The sequence below is a fragment of the Amblyomma maculatum genome, chromosome 11 (assembly GCF_055883805.1).
Source record: "Amblyomma maculatum isolate TAMU_Amacu chromosome 11, ASM5588380v1, whole genome shotgun sequence".
Taxonomy (NCBI): Eukaryota; Metazoa; Arthropoda; class Arachnida; order Ixodida; family Ixodidae; genus Amblyomma; species Amblyomma maculatum.
In genome coordinates, this window is record NC_139354.1 from 123704501 (window position 1) to 123724195 (window position 19695).

General features: G+C 43.8%; 1 protein-coding gene across 1 annotated transcript; it reads right to left on the bottom strand.

Annotated features, from left to right (window-relative positions):
- Nucleotides 1-10166: 10166 nt before the first annotated feature.
- Nucleotides 10167-19203, bottom strand: LOC146174890 (neprilysin-1-like). The gene is made up of 3 exons (XM_084583237.1): nt 18971-19203; nt 17875-17928; nt 10167-12667 (listed from the first exon to the last, which is right to left on the bottom strand). Exon 3 carries the CDS (start codon nt 12620-12622, stop codon nt 10619-10621), a length of 2004 nt encoding a protein of 667 aa, XP_084439363.1. The 5' UTR covers nt 12623-12667; nt 17875-17928; nt 18971-19203; the 3' UTR covers nt 10167-10618.
- Between the last annotated feature and the right edge of the window lie 492 nt (nt 19204-19695).

Genomic DNA, 19695 nt, shown 5'->3' on the forward strand with positions numbered 1-19695 from the left:
CACACAACTAGAATAAGACAAAGCGCAATTTCAATAAAACGGCGGCAAGGAAAGACAACACTTCAACAATGGCAGCCACTGCGGTTGATAGTCACTATTTTTGTGTCTCTAAGCTGGTGCACCATCTGGTCGAAACGAGGAGTGGCGGAAACGAGAGGCTCAGCATTATGATCCACCTTACGAGTTTTTCACAGGCTATAAAGTTCAAGGTGAAAAATTATGTCAAAGGGTTCATGGTCATGTTCGGTTGCCATTAAGTAACGCACACTGTGAGAATTCAAAATAAAGTCTTTCTTAAGTGTTCTTTGCAAAACATCATGAAATATTATTGTATCTTTGAAGGAATTAATCAATGTTCGATGGTTTCAGGTGTGCCACATAGCGAACAATTAACAGAAGAAACGAAAAAAAAATTTTTGAAGCCTCACTTTAAAAACAGTTAAGCATGAAGTTTAATAAAAAAAGTTTTAGTAGAAGGTGAAATCGGCATTTTGCGTATCCTTTTTATTACAATATCCCCATACAATTAGAATAGAGTGAAGGATATAAAGGAGGAGGGAACAACATAGACATCAATTCTTTGTATACATTTTTCCGTAAAACAATAAATAAGTACTCATATGAAAAGTGAACTGAAAGGAAAACGAACTGAATCGTAAATTTCTTTCATAAAACCAAATAATAAGAACAGATCGGTAAAATTTGAAGAGAGCACTATGTTGGGAAGAAGGTTCACAAAGTTTGCAGGGATGATCTGGTAATTCGATGGGAGCTATTACGAAAAAAGAAGAAACAAGCAACAAACTGTCTGCCATAGAGATGTGTCAAACCTAGCCAGCCAGCAGAAACAGGCCTCAATAGATTATCGCGTTGCATCGGCTTACCACTGGAGGACCATTTCAACGTCGCTAACGCTCGGTAGAAGCTTTGGATATAATGCCTCGCGCAAAAGAGTACCTGCAAAACATAATACATTTTTGCGATCAGATACATGTTGCAGGCTTGTGCGCGACCAAAAATTAATAGGCGGTGCGGAAAAAAGTCTGAGCGTAGCTTTGCAGTGCGGGGCGTGGTCGCGGCGGGCAGCCACAGTCCGCCTTAGAAGGAGCGGTTGCCGCGGCCGACGCCTTGGCAACATGTGCGGCTATCTAATGAATGTTTTTCACCACCACCACCTACCGCTGGTCTCCCAGCTCAAGTCGTCGCGTGGCCGCGGCCGGTAGCCACGGTGCGCCTCAGATGGAAAAGAAGCCACGTCGGCTTTTCTTACGCAACCTACCAGGTTAGGGAATTGTTTTTAATGTGGTCGATTGCAGGTCAGCCATAATGTTTAACGGAAATGGTCTCGTAATCAGGGACGTAACGAAATTTATTATTCGCGAAGCTCGCTTGAAGCCAAAATTTTCTTGAATTAAATCGCGAGAAGTTGAGTCTAAAACAGTGCAACGAAGAGCGATTTATAAAAAAAAAATTACTAATTGTATTTTGCCAGCGACAACAACTCGCAGCCATCTCAGCCAACAATTCAAGTAAAACGTTTAACCTTATAAGCAACGTACATGGAAGTTTAGTACTATGAGAAATCAATCAATCAATGTATTTCATTTTTTTTCATAAAACAAGCTGGATGGTTACCTGGGCTAAAAGCTCCTCAACAAGCTTGACTAAAGCCCAAGCTTGACTAAGGCTGTAGCACACTAAAAGAAAACACAGCAGTAGGATATAGCTCCAACAATCGTTATGTAGTTGGTTGATAAACAGTCTAAAACATGATATTTACATTGGACATTAAGAAGAAGGACAAACATCAAACAATTTAATAATTGCATCCTAAAACTGTAAACACCAGAGTTCAAAACACGAAATTCACATTAGGGTTGAAAAAAAAAAGAATGACAAAAGAAATGATTCCTACTGCAAAAACTAGCGTCTCCCAGTGTCTTCTAGTGCGAAACAAGTACATTTTTCGCACTGTTTTCGGATCTGCTGGGGACGCTAGAAGTCTGTGATATTCAACGGAGCTGTGACGGGAAGGCACTGGTTGCACTGGTACGATGGGAGAAAAACGCTGGGATTAACTTTTTGACACTGGGTGTGTAGATAGCATTCGTGATTCACTGGGAGAAGCGCTGAAAGTGCTCTGGGCCGCACTGGTCGCTGTTAGCATCCCTCAAGGGCGAACAGGGCAAATGCGTATTCGCAATCGACCATCGGGGCGCATATGAAAAATATTGTTCAAGTAAGCGTTTTTGCTGCAAAGTCGATTAGCACATGTAAAGAAACAGAGGCATTATCTTTTTCTAGAGTTTCCATGTTTCGATAAGTCACTTCGAGCGTTTCGAAAGAAACCACGATCGCCGCACCTCGAATATCTCATGACACACTAACGATTTCGTACAACTAATACTGGAATTGAATAATGTGGGTGACCATGCATATCAAACTTCACGGCTGATCTCGAGGGCACTATAACACAATTATTACTCCCAAAATGATCAATGCGGGCTCAATCGCGGACTTCAAACAGGGCCTACGCATTATTGGGCGTAGCCTGCACTGCGGCCCAGTATAAACAGCAGAAAGAAAAAAATTAAACAAGAGAGTAGTTTACCGAGCGATGGGTCCATAAGAGAAAAAAAAAATACAGCGCTTGTAATGCATGATATTTTGCGTGTTTCGCAAGCTTTTGAGCTCCTTCTTACTCTGCGTATAAATTAGCCGAGCCCTCGGTCATCTCATTGCTTCCCGAAATGTTTACATACAAATAAGATTTAGTTACCAGCAAAATAGTGTCGTCACTGCTGCACTTGCCGGTATTGAATCTTGATCGCAATTTTTTCTTTCATGGTTTGGGCTACAGCTCCGTGTTCAGCAAAAATTACGCCCACGGTAGCAGAGCACCACCGAAGAGCCGGCGCTGCTACATTTTCCAGCGATTCCAAACAAGAGATGTTAAAATGATTTCAGTTCACAAAATGTTACGCATAGGCATCCTGAACATTAGTTGCAAGTCGTGAGAACAGGCAGCAAGCTCGAATGGTCAAGAAGTTGTAATTGTTAGAGAGGCAGCAATGGCCTATACACTTCGGAACATGAAGTCCCAACCTTATGAATGCGGTTTTGACATAACGTGCAAATATGTTTCGAAAGTTACCAGTTCTCGGCGGAGCCGACCAACTCTGTATTGGCAGGTTGCGGAATGCGACCTGGTTAAATTGCTCGAAGAACTTCCATGCAATGAAGAACAAAATATTGTCGGCTTGGCCGTGTGGTTAGCGTAGCAGGTTACAGAGGAAGAGGCACCGAGTTCGAAGCGCCCTAGAGCTGCAATTTTTTTTTGCCTAGTTTTGTTTCTTTTATTCTTTTTACCTTTTTTAATGTAGTTGAGGTGCTTCGTTACTTTTTTAGCTTCTACTTTTCATCCGAACATTTTTTTTTCCCGGCGACCAGTGTGACCAGTGCGGCGCGTGCCAGTATGCCGCGTCCCAGTACGCCTCGTCTCCATCGTCATACTGGGCCCATAATCAGGTATGGTCCTTGGGCGCTGCGACCCAGCGGCACTGGTTTTGCATTAGGGATGTAATTTTTTTTCTCAGCGCGTAGGAAAATTACAGGCGTTACATAAGGAATAACAAAGTTGTTTTAGATATTGCCCATTGGCAGCGTAGTTTGCTTACAGGCAAAATTAAAATGCGACGTAGCTTTCCACATCTGTCTACAATCGATTGTCAGAAGGGTAAGGCGCTGCTTGCGTGCGTGGCGGAGGCCTTTACCCAAATACAAAAATTCTTCACGCGATAAGAAATGCTCAGCGTACGAGGCCACCCGTGTTGTAGCTAGAATAACATGTCTAGCAACCATTGTGACAAGTCGCCGATCGAAGCCACAAATTGCGCTCAACAGAAGTTACTTTAATTGAATTTTATTTCATTCTCAAATATTAAGCGCCTCTGTGAATCATATAGGGAAAATACAAAAATTAGAAATATTCGCCCAGGTTCTTGCCATAAAAAGAACCTGAAGTGCCTAGGCGGCGCTGCAATTGTTCCACAGCGCGCCTAAAGACTGCTGCTGCTAGCCGCTCTGTCCGTGATAAATGACAGTCCATATTCTACAGCATTATAGACATGCGTATGGCAGATAACATCTTTGCCCAGACGCTCTCGACTTAGCTTAGTTATCTGAGCAAGGCCATGCAGGGGTTATGCATTGCGTGCAATCTGATCCTTGTAAGCGCATGTAGGTGGCGTCATCTCGTTGACTGTGTGTTACGGCGCGGCAATCGATGCAACAGATTTTATTGCGGGTTCCCTATAGATGCTCACAGTTGCGTCATCCGATCCCTAGCATCGGTTGTGCTTGGATGTGTTTGGCCCGGTATATTGCCCAACTTCTATTCTTCTCTATGTCCTTCCTTACTCCCTGAAAAAAAAAAAAAAACAGCCGCCTAAAGATTCGTTTTGCGGAGGTGAGAATGACCGCTGGTAAAGTGCCTTTGTACAGCATGAAGCTCTTTATGCTTCTATTTTTCAGAAACTCTGACTCTCGCGCCCTTTTACGTAGCGCAGATGTTCAACAGAAACCTGCTTCTAAATACTCCTGCAAACGGCATTCTTACACAAGATGAGGTAAAGAATTTTAAGCAGGGCCTGAATTTGTGCTAGCACTCTCGACCCAGGTAGCACAGAATGTGGAGCCCCAGTAGGTCCGATGTAGGCAAGTGGGGCTGGGGCAACCATCATAAAACCTGCATCGGTCCCCGATGGGGCAAATGTGGGCAAGCCCCATTTGGGCTTGCCCCTGCTCCTCCTGCATGGGTCCCATAGCGGCGTTTCTTGGGCTAATGCAGAGCACATTCCTGCATCCAGAGCACAAGGGTCCCTTGCCGGATATTTGGGGGCAATCCAACCTAAATGTGGGCTTTTTATGGGAGCGCCCTCATAGATCCGAAGTGAGGCCACCCCCATTAAATCTTTGTGGGACCAACATCGGCCGTAGTGGGTCAAGAAAACGGACATACCAACATGCTGCCCAAATCGGCCCCTTGTAGGTTACTTGAGGGCAGGTGAAATATGAATAAGGGCTCAATTTGGGCAAGCCCACGTGAAGCCCAAATGAGGCAGCCTTAGCTAAACCGCTTTAGGTCCCACATAGGCTGTAATGGGGCTGGAAGGCGGGCGTGCCCGCATGGTACCAAAATGGGTCCTTTGGGGGGGCTTTGAAGGCCCGTGCAACAGCAGGTGGGCTCTAGGTTCAAAAACAACGTCCAGCCCAATTGGGGCTGCCCACATAAAACTGCTTTATATCCCACATGGGCCGTAATGGGGCTGGAAGGCGGGAGGGCCCGCATGATACCAAAATTGGTCCCTTGTGGGGAATTTGAAGGCACGTGCAACAGTAAGTCGGCTTTAGGTTCAAAACCAACACCCAGCTCAATTGGGGCTGCCCACACAAAACCGCTGTAGGTCCCACATCGGCCGTAATGGGGCTAGAAGGCATGCGTGCAATTGCGTAATCATTGTTTCTAACTTTTATTTGCATTAGATGTTGCCCTAAATTACCGTTATAGATGATTTGTATAACAGTTGTGGCCATGTTTAGTCGATTAGAAATTTACATGGCTTTAGTTCTCGCGCTCGTGCTAATTGCGCTACATATACTAAAACAAACTGATTGCTAACTGTTGCCTCTTATGTGGTTGCTTTGGACCGCCTGCAACTCGCAGTACAATATTACTGTTCAGAACACACATCTCCATAGCCTGAACAAGATGTACATATTTCGGCTAGATGAATGTTATGAATTATTGTAAAATTTAATATTGCGGCTGTTTAGAAAGTGCAGACATGTATAAAGTAATTACTTAATTATGTGCCTAAATATTGATTGGGAAAACTTGGACTAGGGCTTTCCATCAATTTCCTACGTCGGACCCCTATGAGAATAATGTGGGCAAGCCCAAGTGTGGCTACCGCTATAGAACCCGCATTGGTCCTATGTCATTTTCTGAGGGGCTAACTGAAATAAAAAAAAAATGTTCCTCCAAAGCGGCTGCCCAAATCGGTCCAAAGTAGGACCATCGCGGGGAGTTGGCAGGATGTGCCCTTTTAACAATGTCGGAAAAATGTGGGCAGCCCCGCAAGGGCTGCCTGCATCGGCCCCTAGTGGGGCCAATTGGGGCTTTGTCGACAGCCCGCTTAGGGCCTACGTCGGCCCCTCTTGCAGCACCCACATTGAGCCCACCAGGGCTGTCCTGCATTGCCTACATCGGGCCCACCGGGGCCCACCCTTCATAGCCCACTTTGTGCTACCTGGGGAACAGAGCGAATTGGTTTACTCTGAGGGCTTCCAGCGTTATAGTTTACTGACCGTATATCGCAATTGAAATAACAGTTAGCAGCTAGTACGGTTGTCACACAAATATCATAGCTTCTGGCGAATTTCACGACCGGTACACTGATGACAAAGGAGCACACTGATTTCGCCCTAGACTGCAGCCTTATGATTGCACAGGTAAGAGATGGATTTAGCTCAAATACATCAGCAGTCACCGATAAAAAATAAAATAAAAGTTAGATGTCACACAAATAGAAAGCAAATATGTCTAAAAATAACACGCTTTGTGGCAGTTTCGTTTCTGGTACAGGCGTTTCTACAAAACGTTTATGTATATCCCCTCATTTATACCACATAGATACAAGTAGGGTACTTCGAACCCTTTCCAGTGCTCTGTGGCTGCTGCGTATAATACACTTCGCCTAGTAGCTGGACTTTGTTACGGCGTGCTAAAGTTCTCAGAAACGGCGCAAGATGCGCGGAAAGATTGCAGGCAAGCACAGCTGTTTTTGCATTATGCCGAACGTTTCGTTTATACCTTGGCAGGTTTATGTATAAGTTTCTCGGGTGGCTTGAATAGACCACTGCCTAATGCAACGGGCGTTGGTACTTCGACCATTGACGAGAACGTTTACTGTTATTGTCGCCACCAAACTGCTTAGTTCTTTAATTGCGTAAGTCAGCCGAATAAAGTGCTTATTAACCCGCCGGAGTGGCGAAGTGGTCACGGCGCTCGACTACTGTTCCTAAGGGCGCGGGATCCGCGGGATCGACTCCCGTCCTCGGCGGCCGTTCCTCGCTGGAAAGCAAGGCACCCGTGTGCTGTGCGACGTCAGTGCATGTTAAGTAACCCCAGGTGGTCGATATTTTCGGAGTCCTCCACTACAACGTCTCTCAGCTTGAGTCGCTGTGGGACGTTAAACCTCACAAACTAAACTAACCAACGAAAGTGATTATTCTGTCCAAGGACCGTCTCTTCGCTTGCTGGTTTTGGTACAGTCACCAAAACATGATAATATTACTGATTTTTAACGTTGACGTTACCTCACACCCCTGTCATTGTCAGTACTCTCAAGCTGTATCTAATGCAAGCTGAAATTAATGGATGGTATTATTGTCTAGAAAAATTAAAAAAAAAATTTAATGGGTGAAAGTCCCACGTTAACAGCGTTCAGGCATACTGCATCCCTATACTGCGCTGAGCAGCATACGCTGAATTTTGGGATTTCAAATCTCTGATCACTACAGCCATCGTAAAGGCGGACGAATCTATCGGAACAGCAGTGTCATTGGCGTCTTCGCCTTTTGGCTCCACGCTGCTGCGCTGGCCACTGCATAAGTTTACGCTGGGCAGCGGCACGATGCAAAGAGAATAACAAAAAAAAAATTAAGTACTTTATTACGCGACAGAGTAGACATCTTTGTCAGTCCAAAAAGCATGACCATTGCAGCCGCAGTTGCCGTACCTAAGAAAGGAGAAAAATTCGGCGAAAAAAAAAAAAAGAAAAAGCCCCTGAACACGTTTGAAATTTCGATACAAGCGTTCCATCTGCAGCGTTCAGGGTGTGCACATACCATTTCGCTTTCCCATCATATCCACCGGCTAGACTAATTTGCGGCTAGATTGTACAGATGTTTCAGCCGACGTGGTGTATACCTTTAATGCATCATATTTATTGAAGTGCAGGTATTCTCAGGCACCCACAAAGAAACGAGGTAAATACTACGCCTTCTTAAAAACCAAACCGACTAAACGTTTTAAACACTTTGCCAAACTCTATGCATTTGCGTCAGTTCTAGAAGTAATTAAAAGCCGGTGTTAAGGGCTCTACTGCGTGTATAATAATGCGAAGTCCATGGGTCCTCTCAATGTTAATATTGAGTACTGGATAAAAAACGACGTAATTACACTCTATTGTTCACAATGAGCAAAAAAAAAACTGTACAAAACATTTCTCGAAAGAAAGATGAGAACAAAGATTTACTGTTCAAAGAGTAAATCCAGTATGCTAAGCAACCTGTAAATATAGTCACGGACAAAATATTACTAGATGCCGGAGCACCGTTTTAAAACTGCATATGCCTCACTAAGCGGCGCTATGACAGCGTCCAGTTTACGCTGGGTGATGCCTAGGCGCATGCCCGTCCTATACTTGCCCGCTTGCCAGCCTGATAGCTCGTTTCGCGTGGGCAGCTGATTTTTCGGAGCTTGGCCGCTGGCGGCCTCTTTTCGCCGCTCGTGCTCGTTAGCCGCCATATGGCCGCCGTTCTCTGTGCGCTGTACGGTGACTGCGATCACCGAAGCAATCACGGTGCTAGCCGAATTTAGTCCGGTTATTTAATGACAGAAGTGAACTGCTGTCTTTTTTTCTTTCTCTAATAATTTGTAACTTCTTCCCTGAGAAGGTGGCTGGGTTTTTTCAAACAGGCCGCTGTAGTCTCCTTTAAGTCTGCTCTGACATCAATAATCCTGAATTTACAATTGGCTAGTGATATCCCTCGAAACCTATATAACCTCATCCACAAAATTGGTTTCGGTTGAGAGGATGCCTGTAAGGGTGCCAGTCGGTAAACGGCGACTGATCGCTTGCGATCGTAAAAGGGTTTCTAAAGCCCATCGGGGTTTCCCCCAGTGAAATAGCCAGTAGGACTGGCTGGTCCAAGTCCGCCGTAGGAGGCCCTATCCTTGTATTTCGCTGTAAAGAGAGCCTTGTCATCGCCAAACGCTCAGTTCAATCTGGAGCCACAAGAGAGGAAAAAGACTTCTTAACCGTAGCCGTGGCTATGAATAACTGATTCATGTGTGGCAAAGAAATTCGCAAAGAGCACGCGTTTACGGCATTTTCCAAGATAGTCATACGGCGGCTGAAAAAGATTAGCCTGCTATCTTGATTGGTGACCTGCCCAGAAGGCTCGTATTGGGGATAAAAAGCACCGTCAATGTCTCGAGTTCCCCAACGCTTTGAAAGGCTGGATCATCGATGACTGGACTTTATTAAAGAAGTGAAATATTTCTCGCCTCAAACAACAGCACCAAATGCGACGGGCGCCATGAATGCGAACGTCATCGCAGACACCGGACCGCGCGCCGAGGACGGTGTCCAAATGGTGGCTGACGAGCGCAAGAGGCTAAAAGCAAATTAAGAACCAGCAGCTGCCCGTGCGTAAAACGATCTATCTGGCAGGCAATTCGGGCAATTATCCTAGTCACTCTACTGCAACCTCCTTTTAGGACAGTATTACTTTCCACTGTTAAGTAACAATACCACTGGCGACCATTCATCCGCGTCGCCACCCAAAATCGCCTTGAGGATACGTAAAAATTGCTAAAGTCAGGAAAAATAGACCTAAGGTAAACACATTTAAAAAAATTTATAAAACTTCACAACCTAAGATTGACCGGAAAATGCATTTAGACGGCATCCAAATGCGCTTGGTGGATTATATCCCCAAAACAATTTCCCTGAATGCCGTAAAGTTCAGCCCAATATGATGTTGAGAACAACCTTGAAAGTAGCGGTGCACCATAGACACCAGTGAAACGACCGACACATTGAAATATGCGGCAGAATACAGGACTACGCTCAATAGAGAAGCCGCTCGCACAAGGTTGCGACAACAAAACGTTTGCTAAGGCGCGAGCTGCATGCAAAAAAAAATAAATGCTAACGACTTAAAAGTATGTTTCCAAACAAGCCGAAAGAGAAGGTCTGTTCATAGAGGTCTAGCACAAAAAATCCCACTTCACTTTAAATCAAATATTAAAAGGATAGTGTTTATCGATACGGCAGCACGTGACCGTCTGACATGGCATTAAAATAGTACTCGAGCATCATGCATGGAAGCTTTCGAATGTATGCACTGCCAACGCACAACGATTACCCAAAACAAATAACCACTTTTGAGAAGCCTTAACTACATTTAGCAGTACAAAGTTTTAAATAATTCGACAGAAACTTCCTAAAGCATAACATTCCGACGCTTTAGGTTAGACACGAAAGCGGTAGTGTTATTGCAAGACGACAAAACGTAGAAAGTAAAACTGCAGCGCATGTGCGTAATGTCTACACCGAGCGCTAGGGATGGGACTCGTAGTGCCAAACAGCGAAGACTTCTGAAGCGTACTTGAAGGGAATCATGAGTGCAGCGGGGAAACCACAAAGAACCAAAGGGCGCAATAAAGCGATTCGGCACAAAACATATGCTGTCTAAAAGTGAAAATACAAACACGGGATAAATATAAAAAATAAAGATATAGGCAGACACCATAGAAGTATCAAAGTCAACCGAAAAAGTTACACTTCTCGATGGGGTTCATTTCTTCATCAGCTGTGCATCCAAATGCAGCGGCGAACTCGTGCAAGTGACGCAGAGGCACATTGCACTCGTCTCCGTTGCTGTCAGTGGCGCATGTCAAGAAGCAGTACGTCATAAAGAACACCTGATCATCGTGGTAGCTGTCGAGACCCTTAAGTACTACCATACCCCCGTTTCCTTCATCTTTAACAGACGTTTGGTACGCCTGGTACGCGGAACCTAAGGCAGGCAGCAGCAAGTAAAGCGGGCTGGAGAACGTGCGCGACGGCGATCCATGCGGAGGTGAGAGACCACTAGCAGCAGCTCCTAAATTGCACTTGACCCGCTCCTCGTATTCTTTGTACCCCGTGGTCCACCAGGGGATTTCGTCGCCTTTCTCGTTGAAACGAATGCCGCGCTCATCAAACGATTGGACCATTGCCGCCGCAAGGCTTGCCCCCAGGGATCCGTACATGACGGCAGACGTGACATTAGTGTACAGAATCGGTGGTTCGAGAGCGCCGACGTCCATAGAAACGCTGTTGTAATAGTAGCTGTAGCGGCTTGTCATGCGGCCACCTCCCAGACGTTTGCTGAAGATGCTGATGTAATCTTCCCAAGCCACAGTCTTTCGGAACGCCTTAGCTAGGTTAATAACGTTGTCCATGAAGGAGTCGCCGATGTCAGGAAAGTTCTTATAAAGCGAGGCAAGGCTGTAGTTAGAAAAGAACCGATTGTCCGGTAACAGATTTTGCCACATAGTATCTAGCTTGCTGTATAACTTCTTTTTAACTACATCATCAATCCACGAGCTGTTTCCAAAATTGATTTTCATATGTTCTCTCAAATTGTCAAAAACGACGTCTAAATTATGACGCACTTCTTTGTTGAAGTGAGCGTAGATATGTTTAGCCAAAACTAGCAGGCCGAAATTGTTTTCCACGTGTGACAAGCAGGTTTGCTTTCTGAAGGCTTGGAGCGTTTTTGCGTCCCCCTTGATCCTGATTTCTGGTTTGCCAAGCACCGTCCACAAGAACATGCGAATAAACACCCAGGAAAGCACCCTCCGAAATGACGCTTGTGGAATATTTCCCAACAGGTCGCTGAGGTGGGTAAGTATTGCGGAATGCTGCAGCAGCAGAACATCGTCTACACTCCAAGAGAATTCGGGCCTATAAACGTCATTCAGGTACTGCCGCCACTGATCACTCCAAGAAGCCGTGAACTGGTCGACGTCCTTCAGCGTGAGTTTCTGCTCCTCCCTGGCGTCAGACGTGAACTTTGGGATTCCACTGGCGATAGCTTGAAGATGCGCCTTGAGCTCCATGCTGCTACCTGGCGAAGGCACCCCCAAGTAGTCGCAGTGCTCCTTGACAAGTGCTGCGAACTGATCGTCCGTCGTGTTTTCCCACTTGTACCAAATGCCGGAGCTTACGTAGAGCGACTTGCGTCTGCTCCTGTAAGCCGGCATGGCACGTACTTTGATTAGCAGGTTGATGTTCCAGTTTACCGTCATGTTCAGTAAAATCATCAATGGGGCCTTGACGAGCTTGTTGGACTCTGGCCACTTTTCGGGCCACTGCAAGCCAAAGCCAATCTTGAAGCTCTTGAATTTTTTGATCTCACTTTTAAGCAAATCTTCTGAGTGGTTCGCCATGCAGCTTTGGAAGTACCGTGGTGCTAGGGGAACTGGGGTCATGTTGGGATCTCCCTCAAGTTCTTGAATAGCATTTTGTTTTGAGCGGACGTAAATTCTTTCTATCATTGACTTTTCCTTACTAGCCGGCTTCCAAGAGCCACATACGAAGCTGTAGAAGTTGGCACACGGCTTCACCGCAGTGTTCATGGCAGTCTTTAATAGGTTTGCATGCGATATGCATGCAGTCGTCGAGCATATCATCACTTTACGGGAAGGTTTTAGCCACACCACGATTATTAACGTGCTGGCGATGAAGACAACCGCCATGAGGAAGATGGCTAGCGCGGACATCCGGCTGTATCGGGAGGACGGTGCATTTGCCCCTTTCGAAATGGCCTAGAAGTGAGAAGAAATAAATGAGACGATATTGCAATTATTAAAACATCTGTATTATGTATCGACTACAGTGCAACCGTTTTCATTCTTTCGTGGAATTGTTCGCTTGCTCCTTGCTTAGCTACGCCTTCATAGTACTATATATCACACAATTCTCCAAAGACGGCATCCCTTTTCTTATCTAAATGCACGCAGAATTCTCATACCCTATCTTATCTCCTTAGACCTCAGCACCTTCACATTCTTCAATACATACGTTCTCTGTTTTTGTGGCGCCAACTGGAAATGTGTTCGATATATGAGTCACAGTGGGTCCAGTGTCGTCAATTTGAAGGTGTCAGCGTCTTCACTAGCCTGAGAATCCACCCAATTTATCCCCCCCCAAATTATCTTGCGGGACTATTAAACTTTCCTGCTTGCTTTTCCGATAAGCCATTTCAATAAATCATGATGTTTAACAATATGTCTTGCATCAAGGACATCTGAGGCCCACAAATCCAACACGACGATATTGCCTACGATGTGCTTGGTACCTCGTCATATGTGCATGCAAACGATTCTCCCGTCTACGAAAGTCACACCATTGTTTGACAAACAGCAGCCGTTTTAATTAGACCCATTCGTTTGGACATCCTGTGATGTCTTTCCTTGCTTGATGTTCGATTTTAATTCAGGACTAACGGGATCGAGTTCCTCGAATATATTTTCTTCTCGTCCAAGTTGCAAGCCTGGAAACCATGGTGGCATTAATGGAAGGAACAGGCCAGCCATGGCGATGCAGGCGTTAGGGCACTGGTCTATTTTTCTTAAGGATGCGGGATCGAATCCAGGCCCTGGCGGCCACTGTTTGGCGAACGTCCGAACCTAGGCGCCCAAGTGCTGTACATTGTGAGTGAACGTTAAAGTACCTCCGGCGGTCAAAATTTCCGGACTCCTCCTCTACATCGTCACTAATAGCCTGAGTAGCTTTGAAACGGCAACTCCATAAACCAAACCAATTCCCATGAAATGAAACATTCATGAAACGAACAGTCATGATGGTAGAACTTATAGGACTGCAGTCTCCGCATGGTTAGTACATTTCATCGCATTTTGACTGACCGGCTGCTAACCATGCATGATGTAACAGTGTCAGCTAAAATTATGTTCTAGTACGGTGTTCACGGTGTTTTTTTGATTTCCAGTTTTTTACAATCACTGAGAATACTGAATGCAAAAGACGTTCCTAAACACTCCCACCAAACGAATAAGAAGAAGCCTTGATTCAGCGGAAAGGGAAGTAAAGGGGAATATTTGTAAAAAACATTATTGCAGTATTTTTTATAGATGCAAAATTGATGACAACCAAATAAGAACGCCCCAACAAAATTTAATGTCGTGAGTTCAGATTTCACCAGTGGTATGTTCTTGGTTTAAGCTTTAAACGATTAGTATTTCAACCATAAAATATTTAAAATAATAATTGCATTAGATATGGATAGTCAACTCGTTTTCCTATGCAGGCCGCATAGCGGAAACTGCATTCATCACGGCCAAGTAGCTTCAAATAAATTGGATCACAATATAAAATTATGTAAAGGAACAAAAGGATATAAATATAATAAAATAAACGGCCTCATTACCAGACCATGCTCTGGAATTCTTCATGAAAGCGAAAACCTGTGAGCGCTCAACTCTGCCTATAGTCCGCACGATCGTCGATTGGGGAAAATAGTATTTAAAAGCATAGCATTCCTAATTTGTATCATACCCTAAATATGGAGAAATGCATATAATAGGCGGATTGCATTCCTCTGCACCTCAGTAAAAAAAGAAAAATACAAGGTACAGTAAATGCAATACCTTCACGCCTTTTTCCAAAAATGGAAAGAAATAGCAAATTGATTCTATTTTAAGCTGTCAACCCCCCTTCCACAAGCAGAAAACAACTTTATAACTCGTGAAAATGCGTTAGATATTGCATAAAACAAAATTAAATTAAAGTCAGCATATACGAAAATGGATTTCCGGGGCCTATTCCTAGGGGAAAGAATCAGAAATTCTAAAGAATGAAAGCATGCATGCACTCAGGTTTATATCAAATTTTATACCTTATTCTATGCAACACAATAGTTTTCAGTGTGAAAACTATTGTATTGCATAGAATAAGCTATAAAATTAGATATAAATCTAAGTGCATCCTTTTATTCTTTAGAATCGATTTTGATTGAAGTCTCATAAGAACTGTCATCATTATTTCAATATATATATATATATATATATATATATATATATATATATATACATATATATATATATATATATATATATATATATATATATATATATATATATATATATATATATAGAGAGAGAGAGAGAGAGAGAGAGAGAACTGATTACTGTATAAAGAATATATGTCGAACTGATTACTGTTCTTATGAGACTTCAGTCAAAATAGATGTTTTATTAAATATCAAACCAACGACTGAAATTTCAATGGAATTGATTGGAGTTCAAACATATACATTAGTTGCAACTCAAAGTAGTAATAGGAGAATGGACGGCCAACTCAACACCTACATTTTGTTTTCTCGGAATAAAGAATGAGCTCTGCGTAAGTCTGTTAAAAATTCTAATGCAATAAACTAGTCCATCAGCCAGGTCGTAGGGATAAATTTCAGTACAAGCGCTGGATCGTGTATTTGTTTTAACAATTTTAAACTACATAATGCATCACTTTTTAGTCCAGATATTTCTGAGGTAGTGAGGGTTTCTGATGGAGATTTTAAAAAATTACGAGATCAACGTTTTATTGAATTCAAAGTTGTCCCTTTTTGCCGTTTTAGAAATCTGACCGACCGTGATGGGTTGGGGAAAAGCATATGATGGTCTACAGCCTCAAATGTTACCATGACCTACTTAATTACCAGACGAAGATAAGTACACTTATCGAAACGTTGGCCCGACCTGAGAACTGAGGCGTACCCCTTTAACCTTGCTGAGTGTTCCTTCATACTAAGTAAAAAAAAAAAAAAAAACAGATTTTAGGGACAACAACTTAATGCCGCTGGCCAAGATGCAGGATTGAACATTGATCTTTTGAAGAAACGCGTCGCTCTAGGAGTGAAATTAGTGGTCATTTACATATATTATGTTGAGGCATGGAAAGGAAAGAAAAATAAAGAGCCTCTGCCCGTCCCACAGAGTATAACGGGCTTTTGCAAAAAAAAAAAAAACTGCTGTAAATCAAAATATTTCTAATACATTTCCTAAATTAAATGTTGACAACAATTACTGAGTAAGAAAAAATGCGTGCCAAAATCTTAGTGCGCAAACAGCAGCTCTGTAAACGTGCAACATTTTGAAGTGGCAAAAATGGCGTTTTTGCAATTGCAGAGATAAGCGATTTTTAAGAGAAAGCTACTGCGTAACATGCAAAGCTTCGGTACTTTCCTTTCTGCCCAGACATCGGCCTACCAAATATAAAATTTTCACGAGTGTAGAAAACAGAGCGAGTTGGACTGGATTCATCTTAAAGCAGCGCGAAACACAGGACAAAAGAACAGGAGACGACACAAGCACATGAGCGACAGAAAGCGCTTGTGTCGTCTCCTGTTCTTTTGTCCTGTTTTTCGCGCTGCTTTAAGATGGATAAAATGTTCATTGAAATAAATGATTACGGGGGTCGATTAGTGCTTTTATCTGAACACACACACACATTGGGAAAGGTTGCGGGTCTCTTTCTTCCATTTGATAAGCGTTTTCAAAGCATAGACAAGGCGCCATTTGCACCGGTGCTACTGTATCGCGTTAAAGAGAGTCTACTGGGTTAGACAACAGGTGAGAGACATCCATCCGTCTTTGTAGGCGCGTTCAAGCAGGTGTTTTGTTCAACATAAGATAGAGAAAATAAGAATAAAAGCTACACACACTCGTTTACTACGAGTTTTAGGCTCAGCAGTTCAGTATTCAGAACTGTCAGTAATCTTTACTATGCCGATGGCTTGTGGTTCCCTTGATTAGTGGCAAACGTACAGGGCTACATTTATATACATATGCGCGGAACTACTGTGTCGATGTAGACAATTATAATTTCGTATAGAAGCTTTTTATAGCATGCTTTTCTTAAATTCGTGGGTAGCCTTCCTGCTAGGAATATTTTCTAGCCTCATGGTTAGCTACTACTTCAACGGACGGCCTTTTTCAGTAAACACAATATTCTAGAATTCAATTTACTACGAGCATTACGTAGGCGCGTCAAATGCTGAGGAGCCACAACGAATTGTACGTGGACCTATACCATCCTGTGTCGTAGGTGGACATTTCAGCCCACATTACATAAATTTATAACACGATTGCCTAAAACCAGTAAGTCGAACTTTGCAAAACAGATTATGCGAAACAGTATGTTCCCACGGACCCACAGTGAAATAATAGGCCGCCAGCAGATGGAAATTTGTCAGTGAGTGTGAAGCAACAGGGGGCTAGTTCCTTTCATAAATCGGTCATTGTACTACAATTGATTGAGCATTTAGATTTAAGGAGGTCCATTCATATTGTGTTGTTCCTCTGTGGTCAATTTTCATCCCAAACTTCCCCTCACCTTAATTCACAACCATATGCCTGCTCTAAGGCCGCGAGGCACACGTGTAGAGGCACTAGGTAACTAATGTTCCTTGAAACGCATGGTCGCATTACATAGCAAGGTTAAATATTATTGGAAAGCTGCCCTTTCTTACGATAAGGTGCTCTCGTCATTCGTAATGTATATTTTGTCCGACAGTATCAAGTATGGGGAATATTACTTGCTGAAAGCAAAGAAGAAATATTATTTTGAAATACCCTAAAGGCCCAGTAGGACATTACATTGGGGGATGTGGGTGCAAATTAGGGTAGGACAAAAACAGGATTACAGATGATGGTATGGTGGCATGTGAGGGAAGTATATAACTAGTCAAGTACTCTTTATACAAATGTTGGAAAAAATAGTCGGGCAAGCACTATTTCAACATGATCAAAGAACTGTAAAAAGAGAAACATGTGCAGTGATTTCCGCAAAAGGAAAAAAACATGCACATCGCGCATGACAGGCACTACAAAACAAAGCTGACCATGAACCTAGGCTCGAGCGTGAAACCTTTAGGCACTGCCAGCAAATTCTTCGAGACTTTCTTTTTCAACAACGCTCACAAGGATGCAAAAATTGGTTCTTGTGATTAGCTCACCTGCGAAGCTTCAAGTGATAAGAACACATCTCCCGCCTTGGTGGCCACCGGATGCTGAAACGAGAAATGTCGAAGCGCTTACGTCTACCACTTGGCCATTAAGGCATCCTTGAAGCACTGCAAAATAGATAGGCAGCACGCATACGAAGACGGGACACGCTGCAGCGAGGCGCTCTTGGATTCCTTTGCTTAACGTCGGCGGTACGGGTTCCTAATATTCCTCACGCCGGTTGCGTGAAAAATAGCCTGAACGGACGGAAACTATCGTGATTATGCGCGGCTCTTCCCGAACTGCTTGAAATACCTTCGGTTGATACTTGCCTATTCGAAAATAATATGCTGACTTTAAACGAATAGCCGCAATTAACATTCAGCACCCTATACTTCGACGTCCTCAAACGCAGTAAGCTCAAGTGCTGCTGCCATTGCAGTAAATTGTGTGCGGAGTAAGGATTAAGAAACCATTGCCCTTTTTCTATATTGCTTGCGCACGTCTTTTGTGAACGAAATCATCGAATAACATCTAAAATCTCCGAGGAAACTGTACCATGTTCTGCAAATAAAGTTTTGATTTGAGTAAAGTTATAAACGGACAAAAACAAGTTAGCCTAGTTACTCGATCTCGTTCGATCTTAGTAACGCTTCCATGCATCGCCTGGAAAAGCTGGTTTGGTTTTGGTGTTTAACGTCCCAAAGCAACGCAGGCTATGAGAGACGCCGTAGTGGAGGACTCCGGAAATTTCTACAACATGGGGTTCTTTAATGCGCACTAACATCGCACAGTACACGGGCGCCTAGCTTTTCGCCTCCATCGAAAAGCGGCAGTCGAGGCCGGTATTCGATCCCGCATCCTTGGGAACAGTAGTCGAGCGCCCTAACCACTGTGCCACCTCGGCGGGGGCCTGGAAAACTGATCACGAGTCCTAAACAGAAGGCGTCTCAAGCGCGATTCTTCCACAAAGTGTTTTTCCTTAGCAACCACAAAATAATTCGAGTTAAGCAAGGCATAAAACTCCTACAAACTCAATCCGCAACCAATATAGACACTGCCATTCAAGTGCAAACTCGGCATATTAGAGTTCACGACAATGCTCACTTTGCCGCCGTCTTCACTCTCTGCATCCGCAGAATCTTTGCGCTCTCTTCACTTGCCCTGTTTCTGGTGCTTCTTGTGGTGGTCTATTGCCAACTGCGTAAACCCAATAATAAGTAAACGCGATTCAGTTTCCAAACTTACTGGAGCACAAACAGCTATTATTTTTAGGATGTCAAAACGACTGTTTCAAGCTTCAAAAACTTTTATCTTCCCTTGTCGCACACTGGCTGGCACACGGCGTCAAGCGCAGAACAAGAAGGCGAAACCAAATGAACTTGTCTGGGCCATTTCCTGCTGCCTATATGCCCCACTGCCACTGGAACAGCGCATGCGTGTACTTGGTATGTTACTTGCTCCGGAGTGGGTGAATCGAGAGAGAGGGTTTATACTCTGAGTAGTTCGCTATAGCTCTGACCTTGAAAACCAAGCGGCGATGCGCAATTCTAATGTTAAAAGACGAATGAGGAGACCATGCCGAGCATCAGCCATCGTTACATGATGCACGCGGCGCGAGGCTCCTGGCGCCATTAATTTTAGAAGATGCCACCATCTGACATCACTCGAAAAAACGCCGTGGCAGACGGTAAACGCGCTGAAAAATGTGCGACGTTTGAGATAAATCACTTGCTTCTAACATCTCTAGGATATAGTGGAGGAAGCTATCGCTTTATTTCGCTCATGACCCATATTCGAGCTCACGCTTTTAGGGCTAGGTTCAGATCCGA

What these genes read in the sequence shown, in the direction of transcription:
- LOC146174890 (XM_084583237.1), bottom strand. Translation starts at nt 12,622, where the DNA reads ATGTCCGCGCTAGCCATCTTCCTCATGGCGGTTGTCTTCATCGCCAGC.